General features: G+C 34.8%; 1 protein-coding gene across 1 annotated transcript in view; it reads left to right on the top strand.

Moving 5' to 3' along the window:
* cep290 (centrosomal protein 290) overlaps nucleotides 1-18201 on the top strand; it is a 71170-nt gene that overhangs the window by 15099 nt on the left and 37870 nt on the right. Inside the window, exons 11-18 of the mRNA XM_056451527.1 lie at nucleotides 4132-4254; nucleotides 10747-11040; nucleotides 13609-13771; nucleotides 13917-14017; nucleotides 14105-14171; nucleotides 16665-16771; nucleotides 16851-16935; nucleotides 17012-17145. Coding sequence (XP_056307502.1) covers nucleotides 4132-4254; nucleotides 10747-11040; nucleotides 13609-13771; nucleotides 13917-14017; nucleotides 14105-14171; nucleotides 16665-16771; nucleotides 16851-16935; nucleotides 17012-17145 — 1074 coding nt within the window. The remainder of the gene's footprint in view (nucleotides 1-4131; nucleotides 4255-10746; nucleotides 11041-13608; nucleotides 13772-13916; nucleotides 14018-14104; nucleotides 14172-16664; nucleotides 16772-16850; nucleotides 16936-17011; nucleotides 17146-18201) is intronic.

The raw sequence follows: 18201 nt of genomic DNA, 5'->3' as shown, positions 1-18201 counted from the left end.
ATGTGTCATTCGTTAATTGACTTGAACAGTAATTATTTAAAACGGTCAAAATATGGTCAACCATTTGGTAGAGCAGACAGTTAAAGGGTTAATATAAATTCATTTTGTAGCGTAAAAGTAAATAATTAAAAATAAAAATATCTATAAATCCATGCTTTGCTTTTTATGTGTAATTATTCATTAATTAGCAGCTTTGACTAACAATGTAGATAGTAAAATGTAACAAATGTTGATTCAGTAACCTGATTAAAAGAGATAAAAAGCATGCATAAGTAATTGAATATAAATCACAGCATCACAGGAATATCAAATGAACTGACATGTATCTTGTTTAACATGATAACTTAAGCTGTGAACAAGTTGGCACAAATCACCTGGGAAAAAGACGTTAAGATTGTTCTTAACACAAAGATGAGACTCATTAAAAAAAAAAGCAATAAATCGTTAATTCAAGACATTCACACATAAAATCGGATTAATCTAATAGTGAAATAATAATAATATGAATGAGACACTGACTCTTTCTTTCAAGAGTAGCTCTTAAATATTGTATGGCTCATTTTTTATTACAGGGGTCATCAAACTTGGTCCCGCAGGGCTGGTATCCTGCAGATTTTAGCTTCAGCTTACCTCAACACACCTGCATGGATGTTTCAAGTATACCTAGTTAAAATCTTGATTGCTTGTTCAGATGTGTTTTATTAAATCTAATCTCCACAGGACACCGGCCCTCCAGGACCAAACTTGGTCCTTAACCCTTGTTTTAATACATCATTATGAAGGTTTATTTTTTTAATGGATAATGTGGAGATAAAGAGAACTCATTCTTTAAAAACATGTTAATTGTAAGTCAATTTAACAGCACAGAACTGACTGCTTGCCAATTTTATATTTCCCTTAAGCTGTTTTGTGGATTGCTATTCGTAGTCTGACACCACACACCGCGGTTCCTGGATCCAAAAGCTGTCAGATCCCAAAAGCGAACAACAAATGGTGCTAATATACGCTCACAATGTGCAGTAATAGTGCTATTACAGAAGTTCAGGATCGTATTGTTTATATCCACATCTATTATCACACAGTAATTTATCTTTTTATAAATGGTTCAATTATTAGTGTCTGGTATACAGCACTCCAAGAGGCTGTAGTTTCACCCGGGTTTAGTGGAAGATTTGCTTTAATGTGTGATCTGATTAAAACCGTGTCACAGAATGACTATTGATTGAGACTATTTTTTCAATTTGAACAGAGGCTCAAGCTGCAGTCACACTAGAATTTGAGTTTGCGAAATTCTCTTATAAGCCGCTGCGAAAATGGGCAGGATTAAACAAGATGATTAGATGTAAAAAAAATCGAACGATTTCCCCGTATTTCAAATTTCTGTACAGAGAGGTAATGTTTTGATCTTTCACTGATCTCACAAAATCACATGATGCGATTTCGCAGGTCAGAGTTCATCAAGCTTGAACTTTGCTATGCAGTGACAAACGAAACTTGTGGCTCGAGCTTGCGTTTCCACTCTGCTGCTTTCGCATGCGTATGAATGGAAGTCTATGGGGTGAAAAGTGCAGTGTGACCACGGCTTCAGACCCAGAAACAGTATTCCGTACATCACAACTTAAAGGGATAGTAAAAAAAAAAGAACATTTATTTATTTATTTACTCGCCCCCTAAGTGGATCCAAACCTAAAAAATATTCTGATTCTGAAAACCGGTAACCACTGATTACATGGTAGGGAAAAACAAATACCATGGAATTCAAATCTTTTTTTTTTTTTCTACAGAATATCTTCTTTTCTTTTTTTTTTTTTTTTTTGAGGGTTGCGTGTGTGTCTGTGTGTGGGTGTGTGTGTTTGTGTGTGTGTGTTCAACAGAAAGAAAAGAAAGGCAAACAAGTTTGAAATGAGTGATAAAATAGTGTATGATCAATTAGATAGACTCTATACAGGAAGATAAAAAGCAAAATGTTTAAACCGTGTTTCCTTTCCAAAATGAAGGTAAATCTCTTTTTGTGACTGACAAGTAAATGGGTAAAAACAACATTGCGGATAAATACACAAATTGCGTATTTTATGTGTCATTTTTAATCTATTTAATAACTGCTTTAGCTTAACAAGTAAAAATTGAACAAATGGAGATGCTGTAAAATGATTAAGAGAGAGAATGAAAAAAAGCAGTGCATGACAAATGAAATCTAAATCACAGCATTACAGGAATATCAAATGAATTATCGAGTATCTTGTTTAACATGATAACTTTGACTTTGAGCAAGTTGGCACAAATCACAAGGAAAAAGACGTTAAGATCGTTCTCAACACAAAGGCTCTAACCATTTCCTTTATAGCTTCTTTTTGTTTGAACAGACATGATATCTGATGGAAAAGACCCAGAAAGTTCAGCACCTAGTAATTAGAGTTTCTCAAGTTACCACCTGGTTTGGAATGCAGTTTTGTCTTTGTAAAAGTCTCTTAAAGGCATAGGTGACCAAAAAAATGTACATTTTTATTCATCGTTTGGACATTAATTATTCTTTAAAGCACAAATTAAGATGTTTTAGATGAAATATGAGAGCTTTCTCATCCTCCATAGACAGCAACAGTCTTAAGGCTTTAAAAAAATTCTCAAAGCAGTCCACGTGTCTTTGTGATATCAGGAAGCAACAAGAATAAATTTGTTTGTAAAAAAAAGTGTTATTTCTTTGCTTTATTATTCAATTTTTTGTTAAGTTCAGAGAGAACCATTGTACGTGAATGTATGCTCTATACTGACACTCAAGAAGAAACTGTTGAATAGTCAATATTTTTGTTTTACGTGTGCACAAAAATACTCTGCAAGCTTTTAAAAGTTGCCTAATAGATGTCTAAACATGGACGTTTTGGCCAAAAAATTCATTTAAAATCCAATAGAAGAGTCCAAAAATACACAAGTCCTTATATACACTACCTGACAAAGGTCTTGTCGCCTATCCAAGTTTTAGGAACAACAGAGAATAATTTGACTTCTAGTTGATCATTTGAAATCAGAAGTGGCTTATATGAAAGGCAAAGGCCTCTAGATTACACTTATTTTACCTAAATAAAATATGATCATGCCTTAATTTTTAATTATTTAATTAGGACAGTAAGGTGTGACTTTGCCTAGACAAAAGTCTTGTCACTTAACAGAAATTATGTACAGTATAGAATATAAAATCATGGTGCAGTGGAAAAAGAATTAATATTGTGTATGACTCCCATGAGCTTGGAGGACTGCATCCATACATCTCTGCAATGACTCAAATAACTTATTAATAAAGTCACCTGCAATGGCAAAGAAATCATTCTTGCAGGACTCCCAGAGTTCATCAAGATTCTTTAAATTCATCTTTGATGCCTAATCCTTCATTTTACCCTAGACATGCTCAATAATGTTAATGTCTGGTGACTGGGCTGGCCAATTTTGGAGCACCTTGACCTTTGTTTTCAGGAACTTTGATGTTCAGGCTGAAGTATGAGAAGGAGCTATACTGCTGAAGAATTTGCCCTCTTGTGTGGTTTGTAATGTAATGGGCAGCACAAATATCTTTATACTTCAGACTGTTGATGTTGATGAAGTCAATTTATTATTTGTTGCTCTTACAACTGGGATCGACGACAAGACCTATGTCAGGTAGTGTAGTTCAGAATGAGTGACTTCACATGTGAAACCGGTCAAATGATTACTAATGTGCTTTTGGACTACTTGTAGATCTCAATCAGATTTTTACAGCCCAAATTTAGTCTTGCTTTAGCCATGTTTGCATGACTATTAGATGTCTTTTAAACATAATTGCTTGGCGGGTATTCTTATAGCTTCATAATATTATGATTGAACCACTGATGACAATTTGGAGGATGTTTTTGGTATCTTTCTGGAATTTGAAATTTCAGAACCCTGTCTATTGAAGGACCATGAGCTCTCGAATTATAAATCTAAAATGTATTCATTAATTCTTACAGGTTTTGATCAACATGATGGTGATTAATTAATGGCGGAATTGCCAGAACTATCCCTTTAAGTGGTCAAGATCACAGTCTAATGGATCAGGCAAATGTCAGATTAGTAGAGGCAGGTCCATATTTTCTAACTGTGATGTGTCTGTATCTGTTTCAGAGTGTTTTATCAGGGAAAGATCTGGAAATTTTGGAGTATCAGCAGATGATCAGAGATTTGAGGGACAAACTGCGAACTGCTCAGATGGATTCAGATAAAAGCAACATTATCGCATTGCAACAGGTGAGTCTGATAAAACACAGATGCCTTCTTCTGAGAAACTTCTCTATTACTACTAATGAAAATGTTTTTATTTAGTTAGTTAGTTATTTACATATTTATTAATAAATTATTTTTTTATTTCCAAATTATTGATCATAGAAAATACAAATGTGTTTGTTTGTCCACAAAAAAAACAACATTTCAATTAGAAATATTGACGATCATGAAATGATCATATTTGAATGATTTTTGAATCATCACCTTGGCAAAAATAGGTTACAGTGATAGCATTTTAATATGTATTCACCTATGATCATATAAATTAAGCCTTCTATATGAGTAGTACATATATATGAGTAGATTTGTTTGTGTGTCTTAATTTTATATTTATTATGTATGATCCGTTATTATAAATATTACATTTTGTTTCTAAGAATTTATTGAATTCAGGGCTAATTAAACATATTAATCATTTATTTTGAGATCCTTTTTATACGCTCTCTATCCTTTCTCTTAAATATTTTATTTTATTTTCCGTTATTCATTTTTTTATCACAAAACATATGTCTCAGGCCAGTTTTACAAATCCTGTGTTTTGTGGTGTAACTGTTACTGACAGAAACTGCCCACTAATAATTTAAACTGAGCGCATTACTGTGAAATTAAATTTACATGAGGAAGACGTCCATATTTACATCCAAATGTGATAAATTCATAGGGAATGGAAACTAAACCCATAAGTGTAGCTATAAAGTGCTCAAATCATCTGGATCTAGTCAGATTTTCTGAATAGAACGTGTTTATGTGTCTGTTACTGCGTGTGGAACAAAGCCCGCCAGATGTATTGTTTTAAAACAATGTGTCCCACTTTTATTTCATGCTGCTTCTTAAAAGCCTGTATTACAAAAGATTGTGTTGATAAAATAGGTTTATGGAGCATTTCAATGTGTTTTCTCTTAAGTTTCGTTTATGACGCAACACAAAAACATTTTCAGTGGCAAACCTCACCAAACGCCACTGTGATGCTTCTGGGAAAGCAGCATGAACACTAACCTGTGTAATTCACCTAAAAATAAAAGTTTGATCATTATTTGCTCACCCTGTTATTGTTCCATTACCAAATGCACTTCTTCCTTTTTCAGACCACATAAGAAGAATTAAATGGTTATGTTATGGCAATGAATATCAGCTTTAAAAAGTATTGAAAAGTAGAATGATCCCTGGCAAAATGTGCTGTACTTTTTAATGAATGTGATATTGAATAAAAGACCTCCGGCTTTGTACAGTGGTCTTAATATTTACATTTACATTTAGTCATTTAGCAGACGCTTTTATCCAAATGAGGACAAGGAAGCAATTTACACAACTATAAGAGCAGCAGTGAACAAGTGCTATAGACAAGTTTCAGGTGTGTAAAGTCTAAGAAGCTGAGCATTAGTAATTTTTTTAAATATATTTTAATATAATTTTTTAATATTTTATATATGTATTAATTTTTAATAATATATACATTTTTTTTAATTTTCTTTTTTTTTTTTTATATGACTCCATGAGAATTTTGTGGCATGTGTCCACCGAAGTGTCCACCAACACTCTTCTAAAAAACACTCTGATTTCTGTCAAAGCGTTTAAAAAACAACCACTCAGCACCTCACTACGCTGCTGATGTTTATTAAAAAAAAGCAGCACTATTGAATAAAAAAACTCCCAGCTTGAGAAAAATGGCTCTTTGTGCCACAGTTCACTATGAACAGCCAAAGCACAGAAGATCATGTACTTTTTTCACTGACAGAAATATATGTATCAGAGTACCACACTGGAGATATTCAACATGTTTCCTTCCAAAATGCCAATTTAATTTATGCGCAAAACTGGAATATCATATAAAACGTTCACGAATAAAGCAGAGTTTCCATCCAGTGAGTCAAATTGAACAAAATCATCACTTCCTGATTACCTGGCAGCAGATATCAGAAAGAAAAATGGATATCTCACCCAAAATTGAAAATCCTGCCATCGTTTATTCTTTCATTCATTTTCTTTTCGGCTTAGTCCCTTTATTAATCCGGGGTCGCCACAGCGGAATGAACCACCAATTTATCCAGCACATGTTTTATGCAGCGGATGCCCTTTCAGCCATAACCCATCTCTGGGAAACATCCACTCATACTCATACACTACGGACAATTTAGTCTTTCCAATTTACCTGTACCGCATGTCTTTGGACTGTGGGGGAAACCGGAGCACCCGGAGGAAACCCACACGAACGCAGGGAGAACATGCAAACGCCACACAGAAACACCAAATGATCCAGCCGAGGCTCAAACCAGCGACCTTCTTGCTGTGAGGAGACAGCACTACCTACTGCTCCACTGCGTCGCTCTGCCATCGTTTACTCATCCTCTATTTATTTCAAACCTGTTTGAGTTGCATTCGCCTGTTTAACACAAAAGAAGATGGTTTGATAAATGTTGAAAACCAGTAGCTATTACTTTCATAGTATTTTTTCTGACTGTGTCTTTGGCTACCAGTTACCAACATTCTTCTACAAACTCTTTTGAGTTTGACAGGAAAAAAACTAAAAACTAGTTTGGATTCAATTGAGTGCGTTTCATTTTGGATACTTTTTTTTTGGTTTTTTTTGGATAAACTGTTGCTTTAATTACGCTCTTATGTGCTTTTTCTGAGCCATGGTGAACTTAGACACTATTATAGTTTAATGAATGCCTAGTCATGCACAGACTAACAGCCAAGATACATTAAATTTGGTTTGTTTTTCACCAAACCCTGTTTCTTGGAATAAGCAAGAAATGTGCGCATTGGAACATTTCTAAAAACATTTCAGCATAAAGGTTTAGTTCAGCTTAAAATTACATTTCAGCTATCATTTACTGACTTTTATATCTTTATATAAAAAAGTCATTCTTCCTCAAAACATAAATAAATACATTTTTAACAAATCTGAAGTGAATTGAGTCAAAACTCTGATGCATTAACTATTTATAAAGAGACCCATATATGAATTGAGTGGTTTAATACAAGTCTTCTGAATAGAGTTGATTGCTTTGGTGATATAAATTCAATTTAGGCTTTTACTCGCATACAAACATTGATCAGCTAACAATGTTAACATCATTCAGATTTAGTCACAGAAACTCAATCATGTTGGCTTCTTATCTTATCTTTATCCTCTTCATCCCATGTGAGACAGAAGGCTGCAACTAACTCTGTCCTGGGCTTTGATGGTTTTGGATGGTATTGAACCAGTAGATGTTACAGATCAACTATTATGGAAGGCTTCTATCTTGCTATCTTCTTTCTCTACATGAGCCGGTCCATCTGCTCTCACTTATGCCCAGTATGTCCAGATTATATCTGTCCAGTTCTTTGATAACCTGTGCTGTCTTTGGATGTCTCGTACATGGTCTGCACATTCCAAATACCAAGACGGACACACTTAGGCCCCAGAAAAATCTTTCCAGCTTCTGTCTTTCCCTGGAAGAGCTTTTGTCTGAAGCTGTCATAATGTCACTTATGTGACTTTGGTTTTGTCTTGAGTCTAATGATGCTATCTGTACTGTTGCCGTTGTAGTTTCTGTAACTCAATGTGTGCATGACAATTGAGAACCTGAGAGAATGTTACGGGACACTTTTTAGTTTCAGCAAAAATGGTGATATTCATTCTTGCATGTCTCTGGGCATGTTTGTGGTTTTTCAAGAACCAGTTAGGTTCATTCTTGTGTGTCGTATGCGAGTTTCTTTTTCTTTTCTTTTCTCATGCATTACAGTTATCGGTGAACCCGTTTGCTGATCAGTGTTTAGTATAGCTCATTTCCACTAAGCGTAGAGTACAGTACAGTACAGTATAGGCATGGGACGATAACCATTTTCAAGGTATACCGCAGTTTGGAAAAGTCAAGGTTTTAAAACCGCCAAAATTTTCTGTAATACTGTTGCTAAGGTACATGTAAGATTTATTTTTTTAGACAACAGTGTCTTCCGCAGAAAATATATTTAAAAATGCCATTTTAAATTGTAAAGAAATCTGTTTTTGAAACTAATGAAGACAGCGGAAGTCAATAATTCATTTGAATTATTTAGCCTGACATGTTTACTGCTCCAAAATATTATAAAACTTTCAAAAAATAAAATATATTGTGTTCAAAGGGGAAAGATATATTTGTTTTTACCCAGACATTTAAAAAGAAGTAATCACAATACCGTAATATCGTGAAACCGTGATATTTTTTTATCCAAGGTTATCTGACTGTCAGAATCCTAAACCGGCCCATGCCTAGTGCAGTACGGTACACATTTATTTCTGTTTTACCGTCAGAAGTACCAAAACAACCAAATGTATTGTACCACCTTTTTGGGACCAATTTGTAATTGCCCATTTCCATTGAGTGGTACGGTACCACTTTTTTGCCGCCATATTTAAAGGGTATTTAGCACAATCATTTGGTTCCAAAAGGGTGGAGCTAGACTCCAGGCTGAATGTTGTTGGTTTACAGCAGGGGTCACCAGTCTCAGTCTTGGAGGGCCAGTGTCCCTGCAGAGTTTAGCTCTAAATTGCCTCAAAAGACCTGCCTACAAGTTTCAAGTATACCCAGTAAGACCTTGATTAGCTTGTTCAGGTGTGTTTAATTAGAGTTGGAGCTAAACTCTGCAGGACACCGGCCCTCTAGGAACAAGTTTGATTACTTCTGGTTTACAGAGTCATCACCAGCACATGCAAAAAGACACAGGAACGATAAAATAGGATGTGTCTTTTTTTAAATATATAACCATAATAATACAATGACAGCGTACATCATTGAACCATACTCAAATAAAGCTCAGACATACAGTAGCTTGCCTCTTTGTGACGAACAGCCCCGTGTTAACAAGCAAGACCAGAATCTGCTGTTTGTCCTTTATTGTTGTTTATGAGGCCATTGCACATGAGCATTTGAAATAATGAACTTGAGTTAGCAAAAGATGCAATATGTGAATCACCCATTCAACTTTTTTTTGTTCTTTTTTTTTGAGCAAGACTAAAGGCAATTGCAATGCCTACCAAGTAAGGGGGTATTATTATTGACAGTGGAAACACAACCGGATCAGGGTGACCTGGGCTTCATTCTTTGTATATATATATATGTATGTATATATATATATATATATATATATATATATATATATATATATATATATATATATATATATATATATATATATATATATATATATATATATATATATATGCTGCTGTACTGTCAGCCAATCGTTGCATTGCTGATTAAGATTTCAAGTATCGATAGATCTATCCTTCACAACTCACGCAGCAGTCTCAGATCAGTTCATCCAGACATTTTAATCTGATTTGTGAACTTGTTTGAAGAACCAAATTAGCCAGAGGTTTGTTATTAAAAGATACAGGATCTGCCAAATCATCTTACAAAGAACGAAACCCTGTTTATATATACTGTAGATGTACATAACAGTAATATACTGTACTAAAACGTACCGCTTAGTGGAAACAAGGCATACTGTATGTGTGAATAAAAGCTTAAAGTAAATCTGTTCATTAGAGACCATTTTAATGTGGCGATGTCATTGGCCCATGACAATTTCCTGCTTGTTGTCAAACTATTTCATAACTATAACAAGAGGCAATTCAATCATAATTTAACATTAAAACAGCTGTCATAACATTATTTATCAATATGCAGACCTTTTTGCATTCTCAGGATTTATGGAAATTAAAATAGGTAAACCAGGAAATGCATCAGGACATTTGTTATTGTTTACATTCGTCAAAATGGTCTATATAAAGTAATAATTTCTCTTCAAGAAGGATGCACGAGGTCCTCTTTACAAAAAGCATCAGAGTTTTAGTTGAACAGACTTCAATCAGAGTATTTTGATTGAAGATTTGTGTTAGAAAGATAAAGAAAGGGCTAGATTTTGGGGTGACCTAACCCAATTATGCTGGTTGCTAATCACTGCCGCTCTTTGCATACGTGCCAGCAGGACATGTTTTACAATGTTTCATTTAGTGGTCCAAAAAAGAAAAAAGGCATGCGGTTGTGGATTAAATGATGACTAAATTTCATTTCTGGGTGAGCAATCCCTCTGCTATGGGCACTGAATGTCTGGAGCAGATCCCCGCTGATGCATTGCCAAATTTGATTTTGTTCAAATGCTGTATCATATTTCACTCTATTTGTGTTCTTTTTTTTTCCCTTCGTGTGTTGCACTCTCTTTTAAATGTTTACTACTTCTTTTCAAATGCTTCACTGGCTTGCAAATGTTTCCTTTTTCCATTCTCTCGGGTTTACAACTTGGCCGTCTCAGGTCATATATGAACTGTGTGGCGTGAGTATCTGTTTCTCATTTCCTTTGCTTTTTGTGTCATTCATCCTCTGTTTTGCATCTGTCATCTTTAGTCTGTTTCCTTCATATTGATTCATCTCGTTCTGTCTCAGCGGGGTTTAAGGAAGTCACTGGCTTTGTGTTTGTCTTCAAAAGGCCGTGCAAGAGAGGGACAACCAGATCAAGATGCTGTCGGAGCAAGTGGAGCAGTACACGACGGAAATGGAAAGGAATGCTGTGCTCATCGAGGAGCTGAAAAGGCCATTGAAGAAAGATAAAGGTCATTCCAGCGACCACCAGCGTAGATTGGAGGACTTGAGCGCTAAACTCCAGGTTGCTGAAAGGAAGGTGCTGGAGGCCGAACGGGCCGCACAACTGGCCGAACGAGATGCCAGAGACAAAGACAAAGAACTCAATGACACCCTCAGCAGAATCCGTCTGTATGAGTCGGTGGGTTTGTGCCTTAACACTCAATTTTATGGCCACATATTTTACATAGTTTTGGAAATCGTGTTGTAGCAAGTCTTCTCCCTAAATGTTATGCTTGAAAGGGAAATACATTCAAATGTATATAGAATTAGGTTCACCTTTTAATTGCTAATTAATTAATAATTAAAATTACATATATTTAGGAAGCTATGACAGTCACTTTCAGTGCTAAACATGGGCTTACATTGTTATCTAGGGCTTATGAATATAAATTAACTTATTTTCTAATTGCATATTCGTCACTTATATGGTCTCTTAGCATCTTCAGAAGAGCTTAAAATATTTGTTAAATAATTTTTTATTATTATTTGCTCAAGATTATATATTTTTGTGTTTAAAATAATTCCAAATAAATTGTTTAAAAAAAATACATATTTATAAAATATTACATACATCACTAATATATAACATTTCTTTGTAATATTTTTAATAATTAAAAAAAATTATAATATTGTCCTCATCCATCTTGATGTCTGTAATGAGAGCACTTTGATGGATGTTTTAAAAAAGTTATTCGTCATATATCATACTTAAAAATCATATCTAATGATTTTAATGTAAAACGTTTTATTGTATTTATATATGAGCAATATCACATGAGTGCAATATGGCTGTATATCGGCACTGGAGGGAGGCGTGCTATGGTGTCCCAGCTGTGACGTTATACAGCCATATTTCACTGCTACGAGTGTGATATTGCGTTTATACAACAGTTCGACGGCATTATCGTGTATATAAAAAGAATCAAACATGGAGAGTCTAAAAATCCTTTCGCATGAGGAACTACTTTCTTACACAATTCATTCACATCTGCAGCTGATGTCAGAACAGCAGAAACTGTTGCTACTTTACAAACGTCACTTTAGAACTAGTATTCGAACGAGTAATATCTAAAGTGATGACAAAACAGGTGATTTTGCTCACATTTTACGATTATAAGGCTGAACGGCATGAAATGCCATCAGTCTACAGAAATATCCAAGTATTTTTCTGTTGCAACTATGATATCACAGTAGTTAACCCAAAAAAACAAAGCAAAGCAGACACAACCAGAAACACTACCAGACTATGGTATTAATACAGCACTAGAGCAAACAAAAGAGCGATATCAACTTAGAATGTCACTTACCTGTTTTATAATGATTTGATCAGCTGTAGTTTTAATTACCCTGCATTACACTACAAGTTTTTCTCCTCTAAAGGCTTATTATGCAGTCTCTGTCGCCGTCTTGTGGCAGAACCAGAATGTCAACTGTCTTGCCTCTGCTCAGTATGATTGGCTGATGTATGTCGACGTGCTGTGTCTCCAAAATTATAAATATTTAAAATAGGCACTATCCTTATAAATGAACTCCATAGTTGCTACATTCCCACCTAAAAAAGCATCAAAAGTGCTTTTTATTGTCCAACAGCAGCAATATTTGTCAAACTGTAGTGAGTTTATTGATCTGCTGAAACTCTATTTGGGCAGAGTAATGCAGAAGTGTGAGGAGGCTGTACAAGTTCAGATATAAATTCGAAAACCAGACAGAACTTTTGTAAAATTACATGGTTTCCGCTACATTCATTCTTCCATGGCAGGGCGCCACACCAAAATTTATCCCGCCACGGCTACATTACAGCTTCTCATTCAAAAAATTCAGACGTTTATTTAAATAGAGGGTTATACTCGCACCAAAACGTATTAAAACATAATTAAATTATAACAGCGCAAACTTTTCTGTAATTGTAGTACTGCTGTGCGTTATTTGTTCAACCCTTTAAGGTGTCGTGCTGACTGACTGACTGACTGACTGACAGGTGCGTGATGCGTGAGGCCAGCAAACATGACGTAGCTTTCAGTTATAACGAACACAGTTTCCATAGTTATATTTTATTTATAGTTAAAGGTCTGTGGCTACGCACACAATAACTTTATCTTGCTGGAGTTTATAACCGTTTCACTTTACTTCAGGATGCATTAATGCCACTCTGTAGGTCTATTGGAGACATTCATAAATATTCCTAGCAAATCTAACAAATTTTGGAGACATACTTGTTACATAATTGCACTAAATCACACTTCAGCAGCGTTTATTTGAGAGCGCACAAGAAAATCTGCACTTGAGCAGCGAATTTTTGAGGGCGCACAAGTTTTGTGCACAAACAAAGGAAATCGGCGCTCGAGCACAGAGATTCGCACGATTCGTACATGAATGCGATCTCGACTTGTAATACTGTGCTCACGACATTTGTCAATGAAATAACGCCACAGGTAGTTGGTAGATCTGTGTAAAAGGCCCAACAGAGTCTGCCGCCACAACTGGAAAAAATCCTAGAGGAAACACTGAATTATATATATATTATTATTTTGTTATATCTTGTACTGAATTATGAAGCCGTTATTATTATGTAATATATGTTTTATCTACATTAATTTTGATATTACATTAATATAATAATAAACAGACAGACTTGAAAAGGGACCTCTTTAACCCATAGAATGTTATATAATACATCCTTTAGCTTGAAGCACCTAATTTTTTTCAGGGTACGGATGGTTTGGAAGCTGCAATCACTGAAATCAAAGAATGTAAAAATCAAATCCGAGTAAGAGACCGGGAGATAGAAGGCATGATTAAGGAGATAAACCAGCTGGAGATGAAGATCAACAATCTGCTAGACGAGAACGAAGACCTGCGAGAGCGGCTTGGTAAGATTCTTCAATGCATGACTATCTCTGTTATCTCTTTTTCTACTTACACCTAGACATATTGGTCTGTTTTCATATCCCATATTGGTTTTGCTAAGATAACAGTCTGCTTTGACCCTCATTGGGATCATCTTTCTCAAACCAGGATTAAATCCGAGGGAAGAACTTGATTTGAGTGAATTCCGGAGATCAAAGGTTTTGAAGCAGAGACAGTATAAAGCAGAGAACCAGGTTCTGCTCAAAGAGGTAAAAAATGCTTAAAAAAACTTTATCTTTATGGACCATCCTTAATCTGTTATGTCGCCTTTCATTTTCTTTAATGGAAATTCTTAGATTGAGCGTCTCGAGGAGGAAAGGCTGGAGCTTAAACAACGCATCCGTGCACTTGTGAAGGACAAAGGTGAGATCTTATCTCTGAGATGATGTTTATCAGTTGTACACTCATGTTCTATTCACATAAACAGATATTTAGGGTTCAGATATGCTAAGTGCTTACGTCAACACAAACACTGATTTGGCATTTACAGTTAGATCTATTGTTAGGATTTCCTAAAGACACACAAGTGAGATGTTGGTGATGAGAAGATGCAGGCACAGTTATTGTTTCAGCTGGCCTGATAGCAAATGTGTTTGTTAGAAAAATTGTACCAACTGTAAGATATTGTAGGATGAAAGTCATAATTGTGAGATAAATAAACTCAGAGTAAATACAAGTCAAAATCGTCATATATAAACTCAGAAGATAAAATTCGGACTTGTTTCGTGAGATTTTGAATTAGAAAGAATAAGAATAAGAAGTATTCTTACAGTTATTCTAATACAATTCTGGCTTTATTTTTCTAAATTCTATGTTTACATCTCACAATTCTGACTTTATTTCACAAAATCCTTTGTTTACATCACACAATTTTAAGTTTATTTATGTAAATTCTAAGTTTACATCTCGTAATTCTGGCTTTATTTGTCTGAATTCTAAGTTTACACACACACAATTCTCATTTTATTTCTCTGAATTCTAAGTTTAATTCTGACAATTTAAATTCTGAGGGTGTTTTGTTCTGAATTCCATCTTTCCAGTTTTTTTTTTTTTTTTGCTTTATATATTTCACTGTTCTAAATGGATCTCTGTTCTGACAAGGGCCCAATCTTACGCCCGGTGCAATAAGGTGCAAGACATGTTTGGCGCAATTTGTTGCTATTTTCAGACCAGCGAAACAGTCATTTTCACTTTTTGCGCCATGTTGTTTAAATAGCAAATCCATTTGCACTACTTTGTGGACTCATGGGTGTGCCAATCTGAAAAGGAGGTGTGTTAAGGTGCATTGTTGGTGCGTTGCTACTCTGAGAAATTGAAAAAGACTGCGCCGTTGACCAAGTAAAAGCTGGTCTAATTAGTTATGCTTCTTTGCATGTTCAATTGCTTACACATTGCTTAATACACACAGGATGTACAGCAATACACAAATATCTCTACATATGAATAAAATAAAGGATTAAAATGTTACAAAAATTATTATTTACAGCATAGATATAAAAAAACACTGCCTCTATGACTTCTTCATGTCCAGGGGGCTTTTTTCAGTTTATTCATGACAGTTTGCATTTGTATAATGTTTTTATTGTTAGCAGTATTATTTATTATCTGCATGTTTATATTTGTTTTAATAAAAACAAGTTTAGATTTGTCCACCTTTCTGGTTTTGGAGACGTATGCATCACCATATGGGGCATAAGAATAGCTTGTGTGTTTGGAAATAACTTTTGACCACGTTATTATAGTTCATTTATTCGTTTGCTGGAAATTTGAACTCAATTTAAAATCTTTGCGCTTAAACTAAATTAAATATGAAGGCTAATGAATGTCTTCAGTGGAGTGCATTCAACACCGTTTCCTTATCCACGAAAGTAAAGTTAGGAGAAAGTGAAGAGGCTGAATTTAGGAAGCTCGTTTTTTATCCTCGCACTGCAGATGATCTGTTAAACCGTTTTCTCGCTAGTGAAGCATTCAGTTTTTCCACTTACAAAGTTCGCCATGTAAACAGCAAATGCTCTATTATGGTCAAAACACACCCATAACTCATTAAGATAATAAGCACAACCCTCCTGTTAGACCATGCGCTGTGGCGCAAGCCGTATTTTTCTATCCTTAAAATAGCTAAAGTGGATTCAGACACGGCCTTAATGCTTTTGTGCTATGCGCTTTAGACTTTTCGCCTATATTTTTTTGCCCAATTCAGATGTTATACCAGGTTAGTAATTATTTCTCACGATTGTTGAATTTATTTTGCATATATTCAGTCACAATTGTTTTATTTCTTATTATTTGGAGTTTGTATCTCACAGTTCTGACTATTGTCATTCTGAGCAAAATGTCACAAATGTGAAATAGACATTTATTATCTTGTTTTTTCATCAACTACCTGATTTGGTAGCATTGCAGATGTAATATTAATAACTTCAACATTCTTTGCTTAATAAAGTTGCAAAAACATCTGTAAAATAAAAATATTAATTAAAAGGATAATCTCTTCATAAATAACATAATACTATTTGGTATGAATATTCCACATTTGTGCCACAATATCAATGAAGGTTATTGATTGGTGGAATAAAACCCTTTTAAAACGATGATTGTGGCAGTGTTTCTTCTGTTTTCTGCATCCGTGTTGACAGCAGCTTTTCATCTCACTTTTAACGAGCTTAAATCACAAAGACAATTTTATAGCGCTGTTTAAAAATGGCCTTCTGATCAGGATCGCCTCGTAAGTAAAAACATTTGCTCTAAGCTGCCTTTGACACATTTATAGGATCGCACTCGAGTACAAATTATTCCTGTTAGTAAATAATGCTCTCATCACTGCAAACCATTTAGTAATAAAATATTTTTTTTAAGGTGTAACAGTAGTCAGCAATTCACTGCTTGACAACAGTGTTGAAGAAAAAGCCGTCAGATCCCTCAGGCCTTCCTCTGGATCCACCGATGATGAAATCAAACGCAAAGTAAGCCTTTATCAGAAAACAATCACTGCTGAACCCCATAAACATTAAAGCTAAGCTAACAAACTCTATATTTTCATAGAACGAGCGCCTGCAGAAAGAGCTGAGCAACAAAGAGAAAGAGCTGGAGCTCAGGAGAAGTGAATCTGCCCAGTTCAAAGCCAAATGTGAGCGGCTTCACCTTTTGGATGTTTGAGGTGTCAGTTGGCTGTTTTGACTGTAATGTTTATGTGTGTCCTGCAGTGAATGAAATGCTGAATGAGAATAAACATCTGGAGCAAGGCATGAAGGAGATCCTGCAGGCCATCCAGGACACTCAGAAGAAAACGCCAACATCCACTGGTGTCAGCATTCCTAGCCTCGAGAGACTCGTCAATGTATGCATCAATGCTTTTTATTTATTTATTTATTTATTTATTTATTTATTTATGCAGATTTGATATATACAGTGCTTAGTGTAAAAGAGTACATCCCCCCCCCCTTTTTTTTTTTTGGAAAATCAATATTTGTAGCAATTTCTCAGCGAATATAGTCAATAATGTTTGTGCATTTAAAGAAAACAGTTTTATTAAACAGATATATGCATTAAAATAAGAGTTTGGGCATCTAACATCTTTAGGAATAGAAAGATAATGCATTTTTAAATTGAAAGTGCTAAGAAAAAACAAAACTAAATTTTAATAATTTCTCCGAACATATTAATTTGGGTGTACAAATTTTTGACTGTGATCTTCAATTTTTGTTAGATTAGTTCCAGTTTATGCTTTAATACTGACTAATGCACAGATATCTCATTGTAAAGCATCCTATTAATTAAAATTAATTGTAAAGCATCCCATATTAATTTAAAAGGGAGATTTGTGAAGGGTTTCAAATATTATTTAAACATGCAGTTATAATAATAACAACTTTATTATTATTATTATTATTATTATTAGTATTATTATTATTATTATTTGAAAATAAAAATACTATTAATACACATCACTATGGAAAGGTGTGTAAAGGTTAATTTTTGGTAAGCGGATTGCGCAGATTGCATGCTCGGATATTACCACACCAGACATATCAGCGTGATAACAATATTGTTGTTTTGCAGCTCCCCACCCCTCAACCATTCGAATTTATGTAGGCAGAGATCATTAAATCCCAGAAAAAACATGCCTCTACTCAGGGGTGTAGCGGACATTTTAAAAGTGGGGGGGACAACTGTATGAGATCATGCATTCATATAATTATTAATCACCTGTTTCTAAATGGTCTGTGTCTAAAAGTGAGGGGGACGTATCCCCCCCGTCCCCCCTGGTTGCTACGCCCCTGCCTCTAGTAACTGTTTGTTGTAGAGTCGTTTATTGTAGTTGTTTTTTTTAATTGAAATATCTATTGTACCTACCCACCACATTGTAAACATACCCACCACAGACTAAAATTCA

The sequence above is a fragment of the Danio aesculapii genome, chromosome 25 (genome assembly GCF_903798145.1).
Source record: "Danio aesculapii chromosome 25, fDanAes4.1, whole genome shotgun sequence".
NCBI classification, from domain to species: Eukaryota; Metazoa; Chordata; class Actinopteri; order Cypriniformes; family Danionidae; genus Danio; species Danio aesculapii.
The sequence above is the reverse complement of the archived record's forward strand: the minus strand, read 5'-3'. Positions and strand labels throughout refer to the sequence as shown.